Source organism: Mus pahari, chromosome X, assembly GCF_900095145.1.
Source record: "Mus pahari chromosome X, PAHARI_EIJ_v1.1, whole genome shotgun sequence".
Lineage (NCBI taxonomy): Eukaryota > Metazoa > Chordata > Mammalia > Rodentia > Muridae > Mus > Mus pahari.
This window is the reverse complement of record NC_034613.1, coordinates 12940540-12957208: the sequence shown is the minus strand read 5'-3', so window position 1 is coordinate 12957208 and position 16669 is coordinate 12940540. Positions and strand designations below refer to the sequence as shown.

Below are 16669 nucleotides of genomic sequence, written 5' to 3'. Positions count from 1 at the left end.
GCTAGGATGTGCCATAGCACTGCAGACCTAGTTCCAGAGCCGTGTCCTTAAACATCAGGCATATCCTCAAACTGTGGTCACATGCTATCAGCTCAGGAAATCCTCTCAGGAGGTTTTACAGAATCAAGACTTTCTGCAGTATCTTCACTCTCATTTTCATGCATATATAGTGGAATTATTCAGAGGGTGTCTTGGGAATAACCAATTCATTGAGTGTTGTCCTCAGTCTTTAATATAAAGGAAATCTGATGACAAACATGTGAAAACCATTAACAGGCCAGGGTTTCTTTTGGTATTTTTTGAAATAGAGTTTCAATTCTGAACATGAAGCTCAGATTGGCCTTGAACTTATGGTGATCCCCCTGCCTTAGCCTCCCAAATGCTAGGAGTACAGGTTACAGGTTTACCAGGCTCTATGTCAGACTTCAGCACTACTGCAATTTTTTCTTGTGAGAAGTAGCATTTTAGGGTATTAAGCTGTTCCCTGATCTCTACTTCTAGAAAATGGTGGCAACTATCACAACAAAGGCTGTGTATCGCCAGACATTACCAGACATCCTTAAGTGTGGAGGTCATCTCTGGTTGAGAAACATCCTATTAGGCTGTTTCCCTTTTCTTGTAGGCTCTCAGTTCTACTGGTCAGTGATGACTTTAATTCTCTGTACTTCTCCACCTACCTTTCTTTTGGCTGTCCTCGCCTGTTGACAACCCACAAACTCCCCACCCCAAATCATGATTTTGGGGCTAGTTCAGTTTACCTTCACTATTACCAACCACACACAGACAAGAACAAACTTTAAAGTGTGCCTTCCTATTCCTATATAGATCCCTGTGCCCACAGGTCTGCTTGCACAGTTCAACCTTCCTCCCAATCACACGATCTAATTTCCCTCTTATTTTCAGTTAGCTTCTGTAGGGAGTTTGATTTTACGGTAGTGGTGAGGTGTCTGCTGCAGTGATTCTATTATCTAACCCCAACCTGACACAGATGAGGTCACAAGTTAGTTGTATGAGCCTTGAAGGAAATTTAATTTGATCCCTGACCCCAAAGACTAGTGTAGAAATGGAGTTTGGCACAAGCAGATAATTGCTCTTTAAATCCACGTGAACTGACTTCCTTCATTCCAGTCTGTTTCTCCCCACTTAGCTTGCCCCTCCCCCAATCCTTAAAGCTGGTTTCTTCACCTTCTAGGACATAAGAAGTCTGCTGAGGAATTTGTGGACATCCTATCCATTACAAAACTGAAAGACTGACAGGAATGGGAAGATGTGCTTTTTTTTTTTTTTTTGAGACTGGACTTCTCTGTGTAGCAGTAGCTGTCCTGGATCTCACTCTGTAGACAAGGCTGCACTTGAATTTGGACATCTGCCTGCCTCTGCTTCCCAAGTACTGGGATTAAAGGCATGAGCCACCACCAAAAGTAGGCTGTCCTATTTTTTCAACCCTAGGACTAGACAGACATTGTGGCACATTGCACATTGTAGTTTCCAATTGAGACTTAAAGTGTTTACAAGGACACAGTGATTAAGAGGTTTATTAGGTCACCACTGCTGTACTTCCATAAACAACCACTTAGCCTTACTAATACTTGTATTTGCCTGGCCCTGTCCATCCCCCTTTTTTTGTCTGCAAGTCTTTTCTTGGCTCTTCCTAAAATGGTGGGATTCATGGAAAGAGGAAACTAAGTGGAGGCCAGAAGTCAACATATGCTGTCAACCTCAATTGCTCTCCATCTTTTTTGAGACAAGGTCTCTCTCTGAACTTGGAGTTCACCAATTCTTTACAATGGCTGACCAGGAAGCTCCAGGGATCCTGCTGACTCCACTCCACAGTACTGAGATTACAAATGCCCCCCCCCCCCCGGCCCCCAGTTGTTTTTCAAGACATGATCTTTTCTGTGTAGCTCTGGCTATCCTGGAACTCTGTATACCAGACTGGCCTCAAATTCAGAGATCCACCTGTCCCTGCCTCTCGAGTGCTGGAATTAAAAGCATGCATCACGCCGGGCGCAGTGGCGCATGCCTTTAATCCCAGCACTTGGGAGGCAGAGGCAGGCGGATTTCTGAGTTTGAGGCCAGCCTGGTCTACAAAGTAAGTTCCAGGACAGCCAAGGCTACACAGAGAAACCCTGTCTCGAAAAACAAAAAACAAAACAAAGTATGCATCACCTTTAAGCCTTTAAATGAGTGGTGGTGACCTGAATTCAGGTTTTCAAGCTTGAATAGCAAGCGTGTTACTAAATGAACCATCTCCCAAGTTTGGGTTGTTGCAAACTTCACCATGCTGATGACTTCCAGGATTTTTAGAAACCAGCCCAAACTTCTGGCTCTATGGCCTCACTCTTGAACTTTTCTAAGTCTACTAGATTCCTTGAAGTGGTCAAAACCCTACTTTACTTTCATTCTCTCTTCAACTGACCTCTTCATAGTGTCAGACTGGACCTTTCTGCCTCATACCACTCTAGATCTACTGGTCCTTCCAACTTTCTTCAAACAACTTTCTTATACATTTCCTGTCTCCATCCTTTCAGGCTTGTCTACGAGATAAATCTAACTCATCTGTGCTCAGTGCATGATTCCCATTAACACAATTAAGTCCACCCTACTGCTTCAACTCATCCTATCATTCTAAGTGCAATTCCTCCAAAGTCTTTATTCTCCCAGTCCCACCATACTTCCAGCCAACTCTTTCCCAATGTTCTTAGTTGATGGGACCAGGTATGAATTCATGAAGGTCCCAGTAATCACCATAGCTTGAGCCCCCTTGCCTTTTTGATGATTTATAACCAGACTTTGAACTTTAGACTTTTTTTAATATTTCATACAGCGATTATGGTGCATTCAGGAACCCAATCCCCCCAAACCCCACTAGGAGGGCACCCTCCCTTGCCCTCCCACCCCGCTTAAGGGTCCCAAGGCTTAAGGTGGAGGAAAGGGAGTAAACCATACATCCAGGAGACTGTCCTTGGCCTGCCTTACCCTCCCAGGGACTGGGGTGTAACAATTGGGCACAAGCTCGCACATGTCCCCCTGCTTGTGCACATATACATATTATATGGCTCCTTACTAAGCTGGTCAATTCCTGGCAGAGCCCCTACTCAACAGCACCGAGTAGGACAGGGCAGGAGGGCTAGGCAGAGCTGGGCTGGGGAAGACCCTGAGAAGGAAAGAGGCCCTGGCTACGGGACTAAAGGAGGGAAAAAGTAGCCCCCACCATGTCCATCTCCCAGTCTCTGGTAGTTCTCAGGTCCCCCTATAGCTGGGGACACTAGGTAGGGGAGGAAGGTGAGTGGCTGAGGCATGCTTTCCCATAGCCAATCCCAGGGTATAGTGATGGTCAGGATCTGAATAGGGTCTGGGTCCCTACCTCTCAAAGGCTGGGAGTGGGACTTCATTGCACAAAATACTGTAGGAGAGCCACACTCAGGGAGTAGCGCCCAACCAGTCTGTATACAGAGATATTGCATTAAAAAGTGAGAACCTCATTTAAAATAATAAAAAATACAATAAAAGAAACTAACAAAAAAGGCCCATACAACAGAGGCAAGTGGGACAGGTGGCAAGCAGGCAGAGGATGCTCAGACCCAAGGCATCACTCACTACCTTCTAGTCAAAGTCAATTAAGAGCCTGGCCTGGGCTAGCTCCAAATTCCTGGCTGGCCATGGGGTAGTGGTCCTGGGAGAGAGTGTGATGAAGAGGGGAAGGCCTAGCCTTAGTGTGGAAAGCTGGCATGGCCATTCTGTTCACCAGCAACTACCAAGACAGAGACAGACACATCAAGCAAAGTAGTGGTGAGAGCTTTGTTAGCACCCAGCAGACAGGCCAATGGTTGGGTTGACAGGCCAATGGTTGACAGGCCAGGCCAGTGGTTCGGTGTTTGGGCACGTGGCAGGGGACAAGTTGGCAGGGTAGTGTGGCTCAGGCAGGTAAGCAGGCAACAAGCAGGGAGGATTGCAGATGGGGGCTGCCCTGTAAGGGGTGTGGCATCCCTCCAGCCGCTGCCTGCTGGGGCCTTGGTCTGTGGCTTAAAACTTGGCTTAGAACTCGGTATCCACCACACGGAAAGCTGGCCTGCCTGCAGGGGAAAGCAGAGTGAATGGCTGTGAGTGGGCAAGCAGGTAGGTGGATAGAGCAAGACAAGAGGGCCACACTTACCTGAGTCAGGCATACAAGTGGACCGAATGTTGGCCTCCTTTTGTAGCTGTACCTCCTTTAGTGCAAATATGGAAGTAGCTATAAATAAAGAGGTATGTAAGTGGGGGATGACCTATGGGTACAAACCCCACATGGCATAAGTTGCTTCTTCTTTTGAGAAGCTTGACTTTCTTCTGTCACACTGCCTATAACTAAGGAAAATGGGACATGGAATACTGCTGGACAAGACAAAAAGTACTAAGTTTATCAAGTATGATATATGATGCTAATATAAATACTACTCACAAATCCATACAATAGGTGGTGGTTTGGGATTTAATTATTAATTCTGTGGGTAGATATCAAAGGTGAGCTCAATTATTTGGTGTCATGAACCTTTTTTTTTTTTTTTTTTGAGATATGGTCTCTATAACCCTGGCTCTCCTGGAACTCACTATGTAGACTTAGCTGCCCTTGATTTCACAGAAATGCGCCTACCTCTGTCTTCCATGTGCTAGGATTAAAGGTGTGCACCAGCATGCCTAGGATGAAATACTTTTTAAATTACAGGCATAGTGACTCATGCCAATAATTTGAAAGTTCTTAGGTGTCTGAGACAGGAGGATTGTTACAAGTTCCAGGCTAGCCTAGGCAACATAGCACACCACAGGTGTAGTGACATGCACCTATCGATCCTAGCACTTAGGAGGTGTTGGAAGGATCAGAAGTTCGACATCATCCTAAACTACATAGAAAGCCCAAGGTTTACCTGATTCACAGGAATATTTGTCTCAAGAAGCCATACCACCACAAGCCAGGACTACCTAACATAACTCTAACTTAAAAGAATCCTCCAAACAAACCCCAAATCCCCCAAATCTAAAGCTCCCTGCTATTTCTCATTCCAGGAAAGGGCCTGGAATGCTAAAGACAGTATATATAAGGAAGCTATAGGGGAACTTCTACCATTCGTTTTGAACTGTGTGAAAGTTATATGGGTGTTCAGTTTGCAAAAACTGTGGTGTACACTTTTTTGGATATTGTATCTATATGTACTATATGAAAATTTTCATAAAAAGTAAAAGGAATCCAAGATGAAAACAAAATTCTTTCCTAATAAATATAACCTGACACATGTACATGAGGATGTTCCCTCAGGTATGGCACAAACCAGCACCCTAGGTTCCAATGGCTCTGTTCCACAATGTCCCAACTTGAACCCATTCCCACTCACTGTCAGGAAGTTTGTGGATCCGCTCCCCCAAGCTGAGAAAGAATGGATGTTTCATGGCATCCTCAGCAGAGATCCGATTGCGACCCTCAAACTGAATTAGGCAGAAGACAGTGTATTAGTATACTGGTATCTCAACACATAGGTCTCTTTACCTACCTTCCTCAGAGCCTGCCCTTGGGGAAGTTCCCATTTACCTATTCCTGGAACCCCATCCCTGTTAAGGTTGGCCTCTGAAGATGGTTTTACCTGCAGCAGCTTGGTGAGGAGGTCAGCTCCATCGCTATCAAGTCTAACACAAAGGTAAAGGGATGTGCTTTATACTGAGTTCAGACACTCTGGCCCCTAATGCCCACCTACCCACCAGCCTCACCGGGGTGCATGGCTCAGAAGGGCCTCGGCTCGGTACTTGGGGTAGTTGTATGTTCTAAACTCCTCATTGGACAGGATACCTGGCCATGTCTCCTCAGTTGGGGTTCCTAGTAAGGAATACAAGTTACCCTGCACATCTCAGGTCTTCCCTGCTTATCCCTACAGCTCCTTAGGAACACACTTTCTCCTCACCCAAGATGCGGAAGATGAAGTGCAGCTGTTCTTCCACTGTGGAGCCTGGGAAGAGGGGCCGGCCTGTGGCCATCTCATAGAAGATGCAGCCTACACCCCTGGGAAGGAAAGATACCATAAATATAGGGGAGTTGGCTGGAAAAGCCACCCCCTTCCATACTTCCACCTCGCCTCACCACATGTCAATTTGGGTAGAGTAGTCTGTGGACCCAAGTAGGATGTCAGGGGGCCGGTACCACAGTGTCACCACTTCGTTGGAGTATGTTTTAGTAGGAATTGACTTGGCACGAGCCAGGCCTGAGAGACAAAAAAAAAAAAAAAAAAAAAAAAAGGAGCAACTGGAATAAGGAGGTTGTGGGCAAAGCCTAGAATAAAGTATAACTGGGGATAAGAATGCCTGCCATAGTTAATGTCTGGAGAGGCTGAAGGGGAAAGAGACTGGGTGGTCATAGGGAATTGGGTTACTTAGAGAATAATGCTGAGGAGTCAATGGGAAGAAGGGAGAGGCTGGTGGTACCAAAATCTGCCAGTTTGAGCTCTCCCCTCTCGTTGATGAGTAGGTTCTGGGGCTTGAGGTCTCGGTGTAGCACCTTCTGCCTGTGGCAGTAGGCCAGGCCACGGAGCAACTGGAACAGGAACAGCTAGAGACCCAGGAATGGCAGGCAAAAGTCAAAAGATATCCACTATCAAATTCCCTGGCAGCAGGCAGGCAACGTTCCCTCCCAAACAGACACTGAGCCCAATGTCTTATCACACAAAAGATGATAGGCTCCCAATACCCTCCAATGGCTCCCAGCAAAAACATCATACAAGAAAAAGCTGTTTCTGGGAGAACTGTGCAGTGTGTGGGTGAGTAGGGGCCCCCTCCTGCCTTTTGCTTTCTGTCCCACACCCACTTTCACATTGTGCATGTTGATGACATTTCCACAGTCATCCAGGTACTGCTTCAGGTCCTTGTCCTGAGGACAAAAGAGGTAGTGCAGGAACAAGTCACATACTATGGCTCTTGGCCATTTTCCCACTTCCCTGTGTCCAACTGCTATCCAATCTTACCAAGTATTCAAAGACAAGTGTGAGGGACTTCTCTGTGTGGATAATGTCATGTAGTGTGACGATGTTGGCATGCTTGAGGTCCTTAAGCAGGGATACTGTAGAAAGCACGGAAAAGAAGAGAAGAGTGAGGGCCCCATTCTCAGAATAAGGACCAGATAGATATGAACTTAAGGGTTTCCTTCTTCCCATGTGCAGTTTAGGGTAATGCCTCAAAGCACCTAGCTCTGATTTACCCTATACTAAGAATTAGGTGTGTCTCCAGGGTCCACGTGTAGAAAAGAAGGCTTAGACAAGAGTATTAAGCAAGAGCTCGGGACTACAGCTCCAACTTCATGTGACACTGTATTTTCATAATCTGCTTTTGCTTTCTGGGAAGGGGCCTTGTTCTAAACCTAAGTACACGAGCTGAAATTTGTATTCATTTTCTGTGTAATTCAAATCTACTTCCTGTGATTTCTGAACACCTTAAGGAGTGCTTGAAAAATGAAAGCAAATACCATAATTTACCTTCCTTAATCCATTCAGCTTCCTAATTACCTTATTACCTGGGTATGTAGACAGTAGGCATTCTCATGAAGGCCACAGTGTTGTACAAGTGAGGAGAGGTCAGAAAAACCCCAGTCTCTGTCCTCACTCACCATAGAGAGTAGAAGTATGTGGCATGCAATCAAGAAAGTCTGGGGTGTGCCAGGCAATGGTGGCGCACGCCTTTAATCCCAGCACTTGGGAGGCAGAGGCAGGCAGATTTCTGAGCTCGAGGCCAGCCTGGTCTACAGAGTGAGTTCCAGGACAGCCAGGGCTACACAGAGAAATCCTGCCTCAGAAAAAAAAAAGAAAGTCTAGGGTGGGGGTCCGTACCTTCCCGGATAGCAGTACAGGGTGCCCCTTCTTCGTGCTCCAGTCTGATCTCCTTAAGTGCTACAAGGTTGTCTGTAAGCTTGCTTTTGCCTTTGTAGACAGTGGCATAGGTACCCTGGAGTATAGCAGCAGAGATGCTGTGAGGTTACATGGAGTTCATACTGTCCCCCATCATTACCACAGTCCTTTTAACTGTCTTACCTCACCCAGCTTGTCTAGCTTGATGTAGGTCTCCAGTTTTCCAAAGCCAATCTCAGACTGTGGGGCAAAAGAGGTATGTTGAAGCAGGGTTGCAGAGGGGAACCGGGAAAGTGGGATAGGTGGTATACAGGACAAAAGAAGATACTTACCAAGCTGACACGGCGGAGGCGCCGGCTAAGAGGCTTATCAAAGATGGGGCTATTGAGGGTCAGCTTCTCAAGGTAGCCCTCAGGCAGCCGTATGTCAGCTGGTAGTGACAGGCGTTTGTTGATGTCCTAGCAGCCAAGATGAAGGAAAGAAGGATCATAAGCTCTACCTCCCCAAACATAACCCTATTTTCCAACTCTTCCAACACTGGGACAGAGATCAAGCACCTCAGTGGAGATCTTGCGTGGAGGGTGGTTGCGCATGCGCACTCTCACTGGAGACTGCACCTCATCTGATGATGTGGCTGAAGCCTGGTCACTCTCCCCATCAGATCCCATCTTCATGTCCTCGTGTACAATCTCTGGGGTGGGGAGAGGGAAAGGCCAGGCCTTTGGAGTCAAGAACACTCTCTTTCCCCCAATACAATATATTTCTTCATTGTATCCATTTGTGTACATGGCCCCTAGAGCAGACTGGGAAACCCAGGTAGACCTAGGACAGATATGGAGGGAATGTGGTCACCTAGTGGAGTACTCCAACAGAGATGAGCTGAGATGGTAGCTACCTCTGGGTCAGAAGGCTAGGGGTGGCAGGCATTGCCAAGAGTCCTAAGAAGGCAGATTCAATGAGACCGAGAGCCACCAACAGAGTGTAGGAAAAAGGCAGAGAGCCTTGGGGCAGCTGAATGGTCAAGGCAGTCTTCCCCATCCTGAGGACTGAATATAGTCAAGGAAGTACAGACTGTGTGTGTTGGAAATGGATGACAGGGAAGGAGGGAAAATGAAAACAAGAGTCTAAGGAAAATGACAAGAGTCTGAGAGGCAGAATCTGGGAGCTGGGACAGAGAGAAAGAATGATCAAAGTAGACCCACCTGGTGCAGAGCTGAGTGGGCCCCGAACAGAGCGAAGCTCCCCAGGGGCAATACGGGTGGGAGCTTCTCCAAGGTCACTGCCACCACCGCCACCACTCTCATCCAGGCCTATCTGCTCAGGGACACCATTGGTCTTATCTATGCCTCGGCCCCCTCGGAGTGTCATTGACAGCTGCCGTTTGATCTTCTTCATCCGATCCATGGCGACCTGAACAGGGACATGAATAGAAATAGGGACCACATTAGTGACTGCTTGATCATCAGGAATGCCTTAAAGACCCCAGCAACCCAGAGAGGGATGCCAACATGAACATGTCAGTGCTCAATCACTACATATCCTTTGTCATTGTTGGCCTACCCCTAAGTAGCCTACCTGAGTACTAAGACTTGGGTGGCTAGCTGAGGGTAAGGGTCCACTCAGTAGGTTGTTGGTCTCTACGGCAATAGTCTCACTGTGGGAGCACAAGACTCCACAGCAACTATCCCCAGGTGCAGCAGCAGTGACAGCCACAGCCACAGTTGGGACAAGGGGTTCAGTCAGAGCTGGAGGACTAGTAACAAGGGCCTGGGTACGCCCATAGAATGGCATGTTCCGCTGACACCAGCCCCACATTGCCCCCAACTGCCAGGCAGAATGCTCCCTGTGGCCCACAGGGACCCTCTCACCTCCCTCAGCAACCACTGTCATGGTGACAAATGGGTCATCCCACTTTTCTATCATATGGGGGGAGGACTGTCCAGGCCGAACCATTGGATAGTTAGCAGAGGGGTGAGGAGGGTATCTCAGTACACCAGCTATCCTCAGAGCTGCTAGACAAGTTTTATAGGGTTGGGACCCACGGGGTCCAAACCCAGGTCTTTACAAAACTAGATCATATTCCTTTTCTCCTAGAGAAAACACCACATCTTCCTTATCATCCCAAATAAATATTGTAGTCCTCATATGGCCCATGTGTCTTTTTTGTTTTTTAGAGAAAAGATTTATTTATTTCATGTATGTGATACACTGTAGCTGTCTTCAGATACACCAGAAGAGGGTATCAGATCCCATTATAGATGGTTGTGAGCCACCATATGGTTGCTGAGAATTAACTCAGGACCTGTGGAAGAGCAGTTAGTGCTCTTAAACACTGAGCCATCTCTCTAGCCCCATGCCCATGTGTCTTATATACCCCATTTGCCCCTATTACCCCTGTAGCCTCACCACACCCAATAGTTTCTACCTTAGGATCTGTACACAGGTTGCTTCCCAGATTGGAAAATATCTTACCCCTATCCTCGCTAGTCCATTGTTCAAATATCACCTTTTCCATGAGGCTTCTATGAATAACCCTATTTAAAGACTCAGCCATCTTGAGCTCCTTCACCTTTCTAATGTGTCCCTCAGATCTTACAACTGCCTCAGAAATAAAAATAACACCATCTACTTATTGGTTTCTTTCCTTTTTACTGTCTGTCTTCTCACCACCACAACTAGAAGATTTGCTTTACCAAGGTAGATTTCTGGACATTTAGGCCACTGCTCTATCCTGAGAACCTGGAATAATGGCTGATATCAAAAAGTACATACAGAAGTAGCCAATTAAGGGGCTGAGAGCCTAGGACTAAACTTTATTGAGGTTAAGTCCCAGACACAGACTACTATAAAGAAGACACCTAGGGATGCTAGAATCAAAAACAAGATGACCTAAATGGGCTGTTGGTGGGAATGGGGCCACCAAAAGGTTTAGGTCGGCATTCTTCTGCTTCCTCCTGGGCTCTGGGCCAGCAAGGAGGGGGAAAGACCTAGCTCAGGAGCCATCTGTACTCACAGCAGGGCCTGAGATGGCCCAGGGCCCAAGTATAGCTAGAATCCAGGTTGAGGATAAGGCTGGGGATGAATTCAAAAGAAATGGGTCACTTGTTACCTTGAAACAAAATGCTTACCCCAGCAGCTCCCACTCCCACTTCTGCCCTTCTTCACTAGAAGGGAAGGCAGAGCCAGTTTAGCAGAAGAAATCTCAGATAGATAAGAGTAAGATCCACCCACAGAGAACCCAGGACAATGCCAAAAAATCCTGACCTTGGGGACAAACACTAGATCTGGGCCTAGAAAGTGGCCAGTTCCCAAGACTTCCTTTTGTCCCCATATGACACTCATACCCAGTTATACTGTATGTGGTGTCAAGTGTTAAGGGAAAGGGCTAGGTAAATAAGGGATAGAGAGGGAGCCATAAATCTAACTGGAACCCTCAATGAATGGACATTTCCCAGAATTCATCTTTTGGAGGATTTTAAGAAGACAGGGTATTATCCAACATTTCAAGGAGGACAGACTCCTAAAAATATATACACTTAAACATTTATGAGCAGCAAAACTTAAATACCATAATTTCAGTTTTCTGAGCTTATAAACTTCAGAACAAGTGAAGGAGCAAGAATCAGGAGATAGGATGTTACATGGTATTTGTCCTTCTTGGCACCCCTCAGACATACTCACCAGTCCTCAGGCTACTCTCATACCAAGGACACTGACGATTAACTCCAAATACTGAGCACACAGTTGCCATACTACCATACTTACACATGCTCCATTCTGTCCTGACCTCTAAAAGCACACACTAGACCCCTAAGAAGGCCCTTAATACTTACTAACTCGTAATAACATTCACAACTTCTCTTTTTACTTCTAACTCCCTTCAGCACTCAAAACCTTGCCTTCAACTCTATTGGCATATATTTGCCTCTTTTAAGTAACTCCTACCACCTTCACGTTGAGTCCCTTCCTAGCCTAGATGTTTGTTAGCCTCTCTCTAGCACTGTCTTTCCAATAGTGTCCCCTACGGATTCTGATCCTCCTTAACATGCACTCAGGGTGTGCTATGGCTGACCCAAATTAGCGTTCTCTAGACCTTCACATGTCTCTGAATCCTTAGTACATTGTGAATCTTATACAATCCCTGACCAGTTTTGTTCACACTTAGGTCCCTTCACAGTTATGGGTCTCTTGATGTGCATGCAGGCATCTAAACCCAGGTCCTCTGGAAGAGCAGTACATGCTCCTAACAGCTGAACCACCTCTTTAGCCCTCACCTTCAGAGTTATGACCACTGTTAACATACATTCTTGTACTTTCACTACACAGTTCCTTCTCTCAGCACAAGATAAATCTTCATTGTATCTTGACCCTGACTAGCACATACCCAGTCCTCTCTATCAGCATACCTTGAACCCTCCTTAGCCCTAGTCTCCGGGGAGAAATGCACTACTCTGTATCAGACTGAACCTCATTAGTGAATGCAGCTCCTCCATTTGACCCTAACCCCTAATAACATATACCTCAGTTCATGACGCCAATTCACTTTGGCACACCATTACCTATTCCTATTCCCTGCTTCAACCAACCACTCCTACCACTATTTTTTTGGTTCACAATTGATTTCCTTCATAGCTCTGTTCCTTTCACTATCCACTAGATTCTCCACCCCTCACCCCCCCACCCCCAAAAAACTTCTACTTCTGTAGCACTCCTCAAATCAACACACTTCAGTGGCCCACGGACAGAAAAAAAGTGTTTTGATGTACATCAGCATATTTTACTTTGTGCTCTTCCCCTAATAGCATACATTTAAGTGTCTGTATCTATCTAACCTCACCGTAGCAGCCTTTAGAACAGTGGTTCTCAACCTTCCTAATGCTGTGACCCTTTACTACAGTTCCTCATGTTGTGGTGTCCCCCAACCATAAAATTCTTTTTGTTGCTACTTCATAACTGTACTTTTGATGTGATGAATTAACATGTAAATATCTGATATGCAGGATATTTGATATTCGACCTCTACAAGTTGAGAACCACTGCTCTAGAGCTTCATATACAGTATTGCCCCCGCACTTTCTGAAAACTCACACCTCATCTTTTTTTTTTTTAGATTTATTTATTTATTTATTATATGTAAGTACACTGTAGTTGTCTTCAGACACTCCAGAATCAGATCTTGTTACAGATGGTTGTGAGCCACCATGTGGTTGCTGGGATTTGAACTCCGGACCTTTGGAAGAGCAGTCGGGTGCTCTTACCCACTGAGCCATCTCACCAGTCCCTCACACCTCATCTTGACCCTTAGTGTGCACAAAGTTCTTTATACTTCCTTTACTGACAATCTCCCATACACATGTATGCACACACCGAATACCCAGTAGTACAGGCCTTTCCCCACCCTCTCCCATTACACACACTCTCAGGTCCTTAAATAGCTCTGCCTTCACTGGCATATACTGGTCTCACACTACCTTTATTACATCTATATACCCTCATCTCCAGGACCCTCCACTACCTCCTCCATGAACACACCCTGGACCCAGAGAAGCTGCCACCCTCAACTCCGTGGACAAACACAGTATTAACACTATCCTGACCCTCATCACCACACACTCGGAACCATGAGTCTATCAGCACACCTTCTGGTAGTACCTCTACCACCCTCTCTCCATTTACACTGGGCCTCTCTGTAGCTCCAACTTCCACTAGAATGTTTTGAAACTGTCCTTACTCCAAACCCCGTTATACTCCATCACGTCCCTCCTGGTCCTGCAACCCCTTTCCATAAGCACACTGGGCCTGAAGTCGTAAGGTTTTTTATTACATGTTCCTAGCCCTTTAGCAACTCCGAGTCTCTCACCACTACTGTATCAATCCATTCTCATAACGCTAGAGTCCTTTAATCACCCTTCTCCTACTTAGCATCCACAGCACTTCCCATCCTCAGCTCCCAGGACAGGGGCCCAGGGCGGGGCCAAGGTCAGGGAGGCCCCAAATGACCCCCCAGTGCATTCTGGGAAAGTCGAGGGGGAGGGGGCACCTGACAGCCAAGCTGCCCAGAACCCCTTGGTCTTGTTCCAGCACTGCCTAGGGTCCGGCTGGCTCTCTAGGAAGAGCAGCCCCCCCGCCCTAAGTATTGAGGACACGCTCACCGGAGGGGGCGCGCGAGTAACCTCAGAGCCGCGGGGCCGGCGCGGTGGCGCCTGGGGCGGCGGCCCGGGATGAGGCCGCGCGACCTCCTTTTCCTCCAGTTCGCCGCAGGCGCCCGTCCCAGTAGTCTTCGGCCATGGCTGCTGGGCCCGGGCCGCCGCCGGCTGAGGAGGAAGAGGCGGCGGCGGCGGCGGCGGCTGAGGCGGCGGCGGCGTCCCGCTCAGCCGGCCATGAGCTTGGCCACTGCGGGCGATGCCCCCGTGCTCGCAAGCGCCCGCTGGAATCCGGGTGTTCACGGCGGCTCGTGACTCACAGCGGACAGCTAGCGGAGACGCAGCATATCCCAGAGCCCCCCAGCCAGCGGCCCAACAGCCGCGCGCGCCGCGCTCCGCGCATGCGCACGCACACGCTGCGGGGGGGGGGGAAGCAGGAAGGAGGAGACTCACCTCGGACTGCGTGTACCGAAAGAGCCTTCTGCAGCGGGAGGGGGTGCGGCCATTGCGTGCCCAGCAGGGAATGTGGCGTTGGCCCTGGAACGGCGCCAGGGGGATGTAGAGGGGGGTTAATAGTCAGTTTTGATCTTGCTAGAAATCTACTAGCATCGAAGTGAGCAGCAGCCAGTAGCCAGGCGTGCCAGTCACCACCTTCTTTCCCTACAGTCTCATTTGGTACATCCCCATGGTGGTGAACAAGACTTTTGCAAGGAGAAAAAGAACAGGTGAGCGAAGCAGTTCTAGTCCTTTGTGGTGCCTCGGGAGGCAAGAATTTAAAGGCTCGAAATGACTTTCTAGGAGAGGTGGCCTGGATTACCATTGGCCTTTCCCACCTTAGCTAGGACAATCTAGCCCCGCCCTGCCACCCACCCTCTACCACTAGTTTGTTCCCCACTGTGAAACGTATGTGGCCCCACCCTTTTGAAAAACTGACGCTCAGCCAATCAGATTTGCTCCCTGCGTCAGGGCCGAGCAAGAATGAAGGGCGTGGCAAAGCTGAAGAAGCGTGATCTAGCTTTCTCTTCAGCTTGTCTCCTCCTCTGTACGGTTTTTTTTTTTTTTAATTGGTTTTCGGGGCTCGCCTTTTTGTTCTGAGCGCTTCTCAGGAGATCGCTGAATATCCCGTAAGACAATTGGTCCAAAGGCCACTCAATCAGCCGGGTCCCTCCTTTAACCATTCCCACATTCTCCTGCAGCTTCTTAGTGTAGTAAAACCTAGGCTGAGAAGGAAAGACAGGCCTTTACGAGGGGGCTGACTCCACTAAGGTGCAGGTTTGGAACTTTGGCTTGGGCAGAGCTTCTTGCTGCCTCACTCTAATATTCGGGTACAAGCTCCTCTAGTTAGGCTTTTTTTTTTTTTAGATTTATTTATTTATTATATGTAAGTACACTGTAGCTATCTTCAGACACTCCAGAAGAGGGCGTCAGTTCTTGTTACGGATGGTTATGAGCCACCATGTGGTTGCTGGGATTTGAACTCTGGACCTTTGGAAGAGCAGTTGGGTGCTCTTACCCACTGAGCCATCTCACCAGCCCTAGTTAGGCTTTCTTGACACCTTTCAATTACCTCATCTTGTCCTCTACAGTCTTACTAGGTTCTGTTTTTTTTTTTTTTTTTTTTTAGCACAAACACGTTTATTTACTAACCAAAGGAATGATCCTGGGTAAACCAAGTTTGACATGGAGTTCCCTGTAAAGTGTTTAAGAGAACTCAGCAGTCATGAAAAATAAAACCAAAGAAGTGAAGCCATCTGTTGTTTATGACCGCTCATTGAATTGAGCATATTCACTCTGGCAGCTAACTCCTGTCCAGGATGACGATGGAGCCCTCATTGCACCTTCTCATAGACCCGAGTGCAGGTGGCATTGTTCATGACACACTCCACAATCATCTTCCCATCCTTCAGTTTTCTTGTTATTGTGCTCTCCTTCCCGTCCCATTGCTGGTGCTGGACCAGGGCGCCGTCTGTGAAGGTGCAGACCGTCTCAGTTTTTCTTCCATCAGCCGTAGTTTCATCAAACTTCTGTCCCAGGGTACAAGAGAACACAGTCGTCTTCACCGTGCTCTCGGTTTTGACGGTTATGTTGTCGCCATCACAGGTCTGGCTTGGCCATGGCAGCCATCTTCCTAAGAGCCAGTCCTACTCCTAGCTCTTTCATGTACTCCTCAAAGCCGTGGCTTTCCATCAGGCGCCACTTCCCTTCGAGATCCTTAAGGCTGGCCATGGCGGGCGGGAGGGAGGGAGAGCACAAAAGCAGCAGAGACGCGGTGGCGAGGGCGCTCTTACTAGGTTCTGTTACACGGCCAACATTGCTAGGCATACCTCTCATTCTCTGTAGAAAATGACACGATTTCCCGTATCTATCCCAAACAGTTCTGCAGACTTCCTGAGACTTCCTTACACTGGACCCAGGAATTTCCTTGCCTCTTCTGGGCTTCCTTTGGTTGGCCTTCTTTCCCAGTTAGGATTTTCAAGCATGGGTCAGTGATTGGCAAGAACTTCTTCAGCCATGAAAGTCGTCCTTGCTAGGGTAGACATCGGGTCTGTCATTTAACAGACTTAATCTCCTACCTTTCCTCTCACAACAGGAGAATATCCTAGTTCTTGACTATAGCAGGCATTTGTGCCTCTGAGACTTCATACTCGTTGTTCTTTTTTTTTTTTT

The 16669-nt window shown here is 47.5% G+C and overlaps 1 protein-coding gene and 1 pseudogene across 3 annotated transcripts; both read right to left on the bottom strand.

The window, feature by feature from the left end:
- Positions 1–2792: 2792 nt before the first annotated feature.
- On the bottom strand, positions 2793–14861 carry Cdk16 (cyclin dependent kinase 16). 3 transcript variants are annotated; one of them, XM_021188732.1, is made up of 16 exons: positions 14012–14423; positions 9062–9269; positions 8417–8550; positions 8192–8317; positions 8043–8099; positions 7842–7956; positions 6984–7078; positions 6827–6889; positions 6448–6571; positions 6107–6227; positions 5931–6028; positions 5740–5845; positions 5616–5658; positions 5370–5460; positions 4157–4234; positions 2793–4076 (listed from the first exon to the last, which is right to left on the bottom strand). In XM_021188732.1, exons 2-16 carry the CDS (start codon positions 9261–9263, stop codon positions 4039–4041), a joined length of 1491 nt encoding a protein of 496 aa, XP_021044391.1. In that variant the 5' UTR covers positions 9264–9269; positions 14012–14423; the 3' UTR covers positions 2793–4038. The 3 variants fall into 3 exon arrangements, with proteins under 3 accessions (XP_021044391.1, XP_021044392.1, XP_029390027.1); XM_021188733.1 differs by lacking the exon at positions 14012–14423 and adding an exon at positions 14456–14861 and having other exon boundaries at positions 2798–4076; XM_029534167.1 differs by having other exon boundaries at positions 2799–3446; positions 14012–14091.
- Positions 14862–15629: 768 nt separating this feature from the next.
- On the bottom strand, positions 15630–16238 carry LOC110314110 (annotated as a pseudogene).
- Positions 16239–16669: the final 431 nt, after the last annotated feature.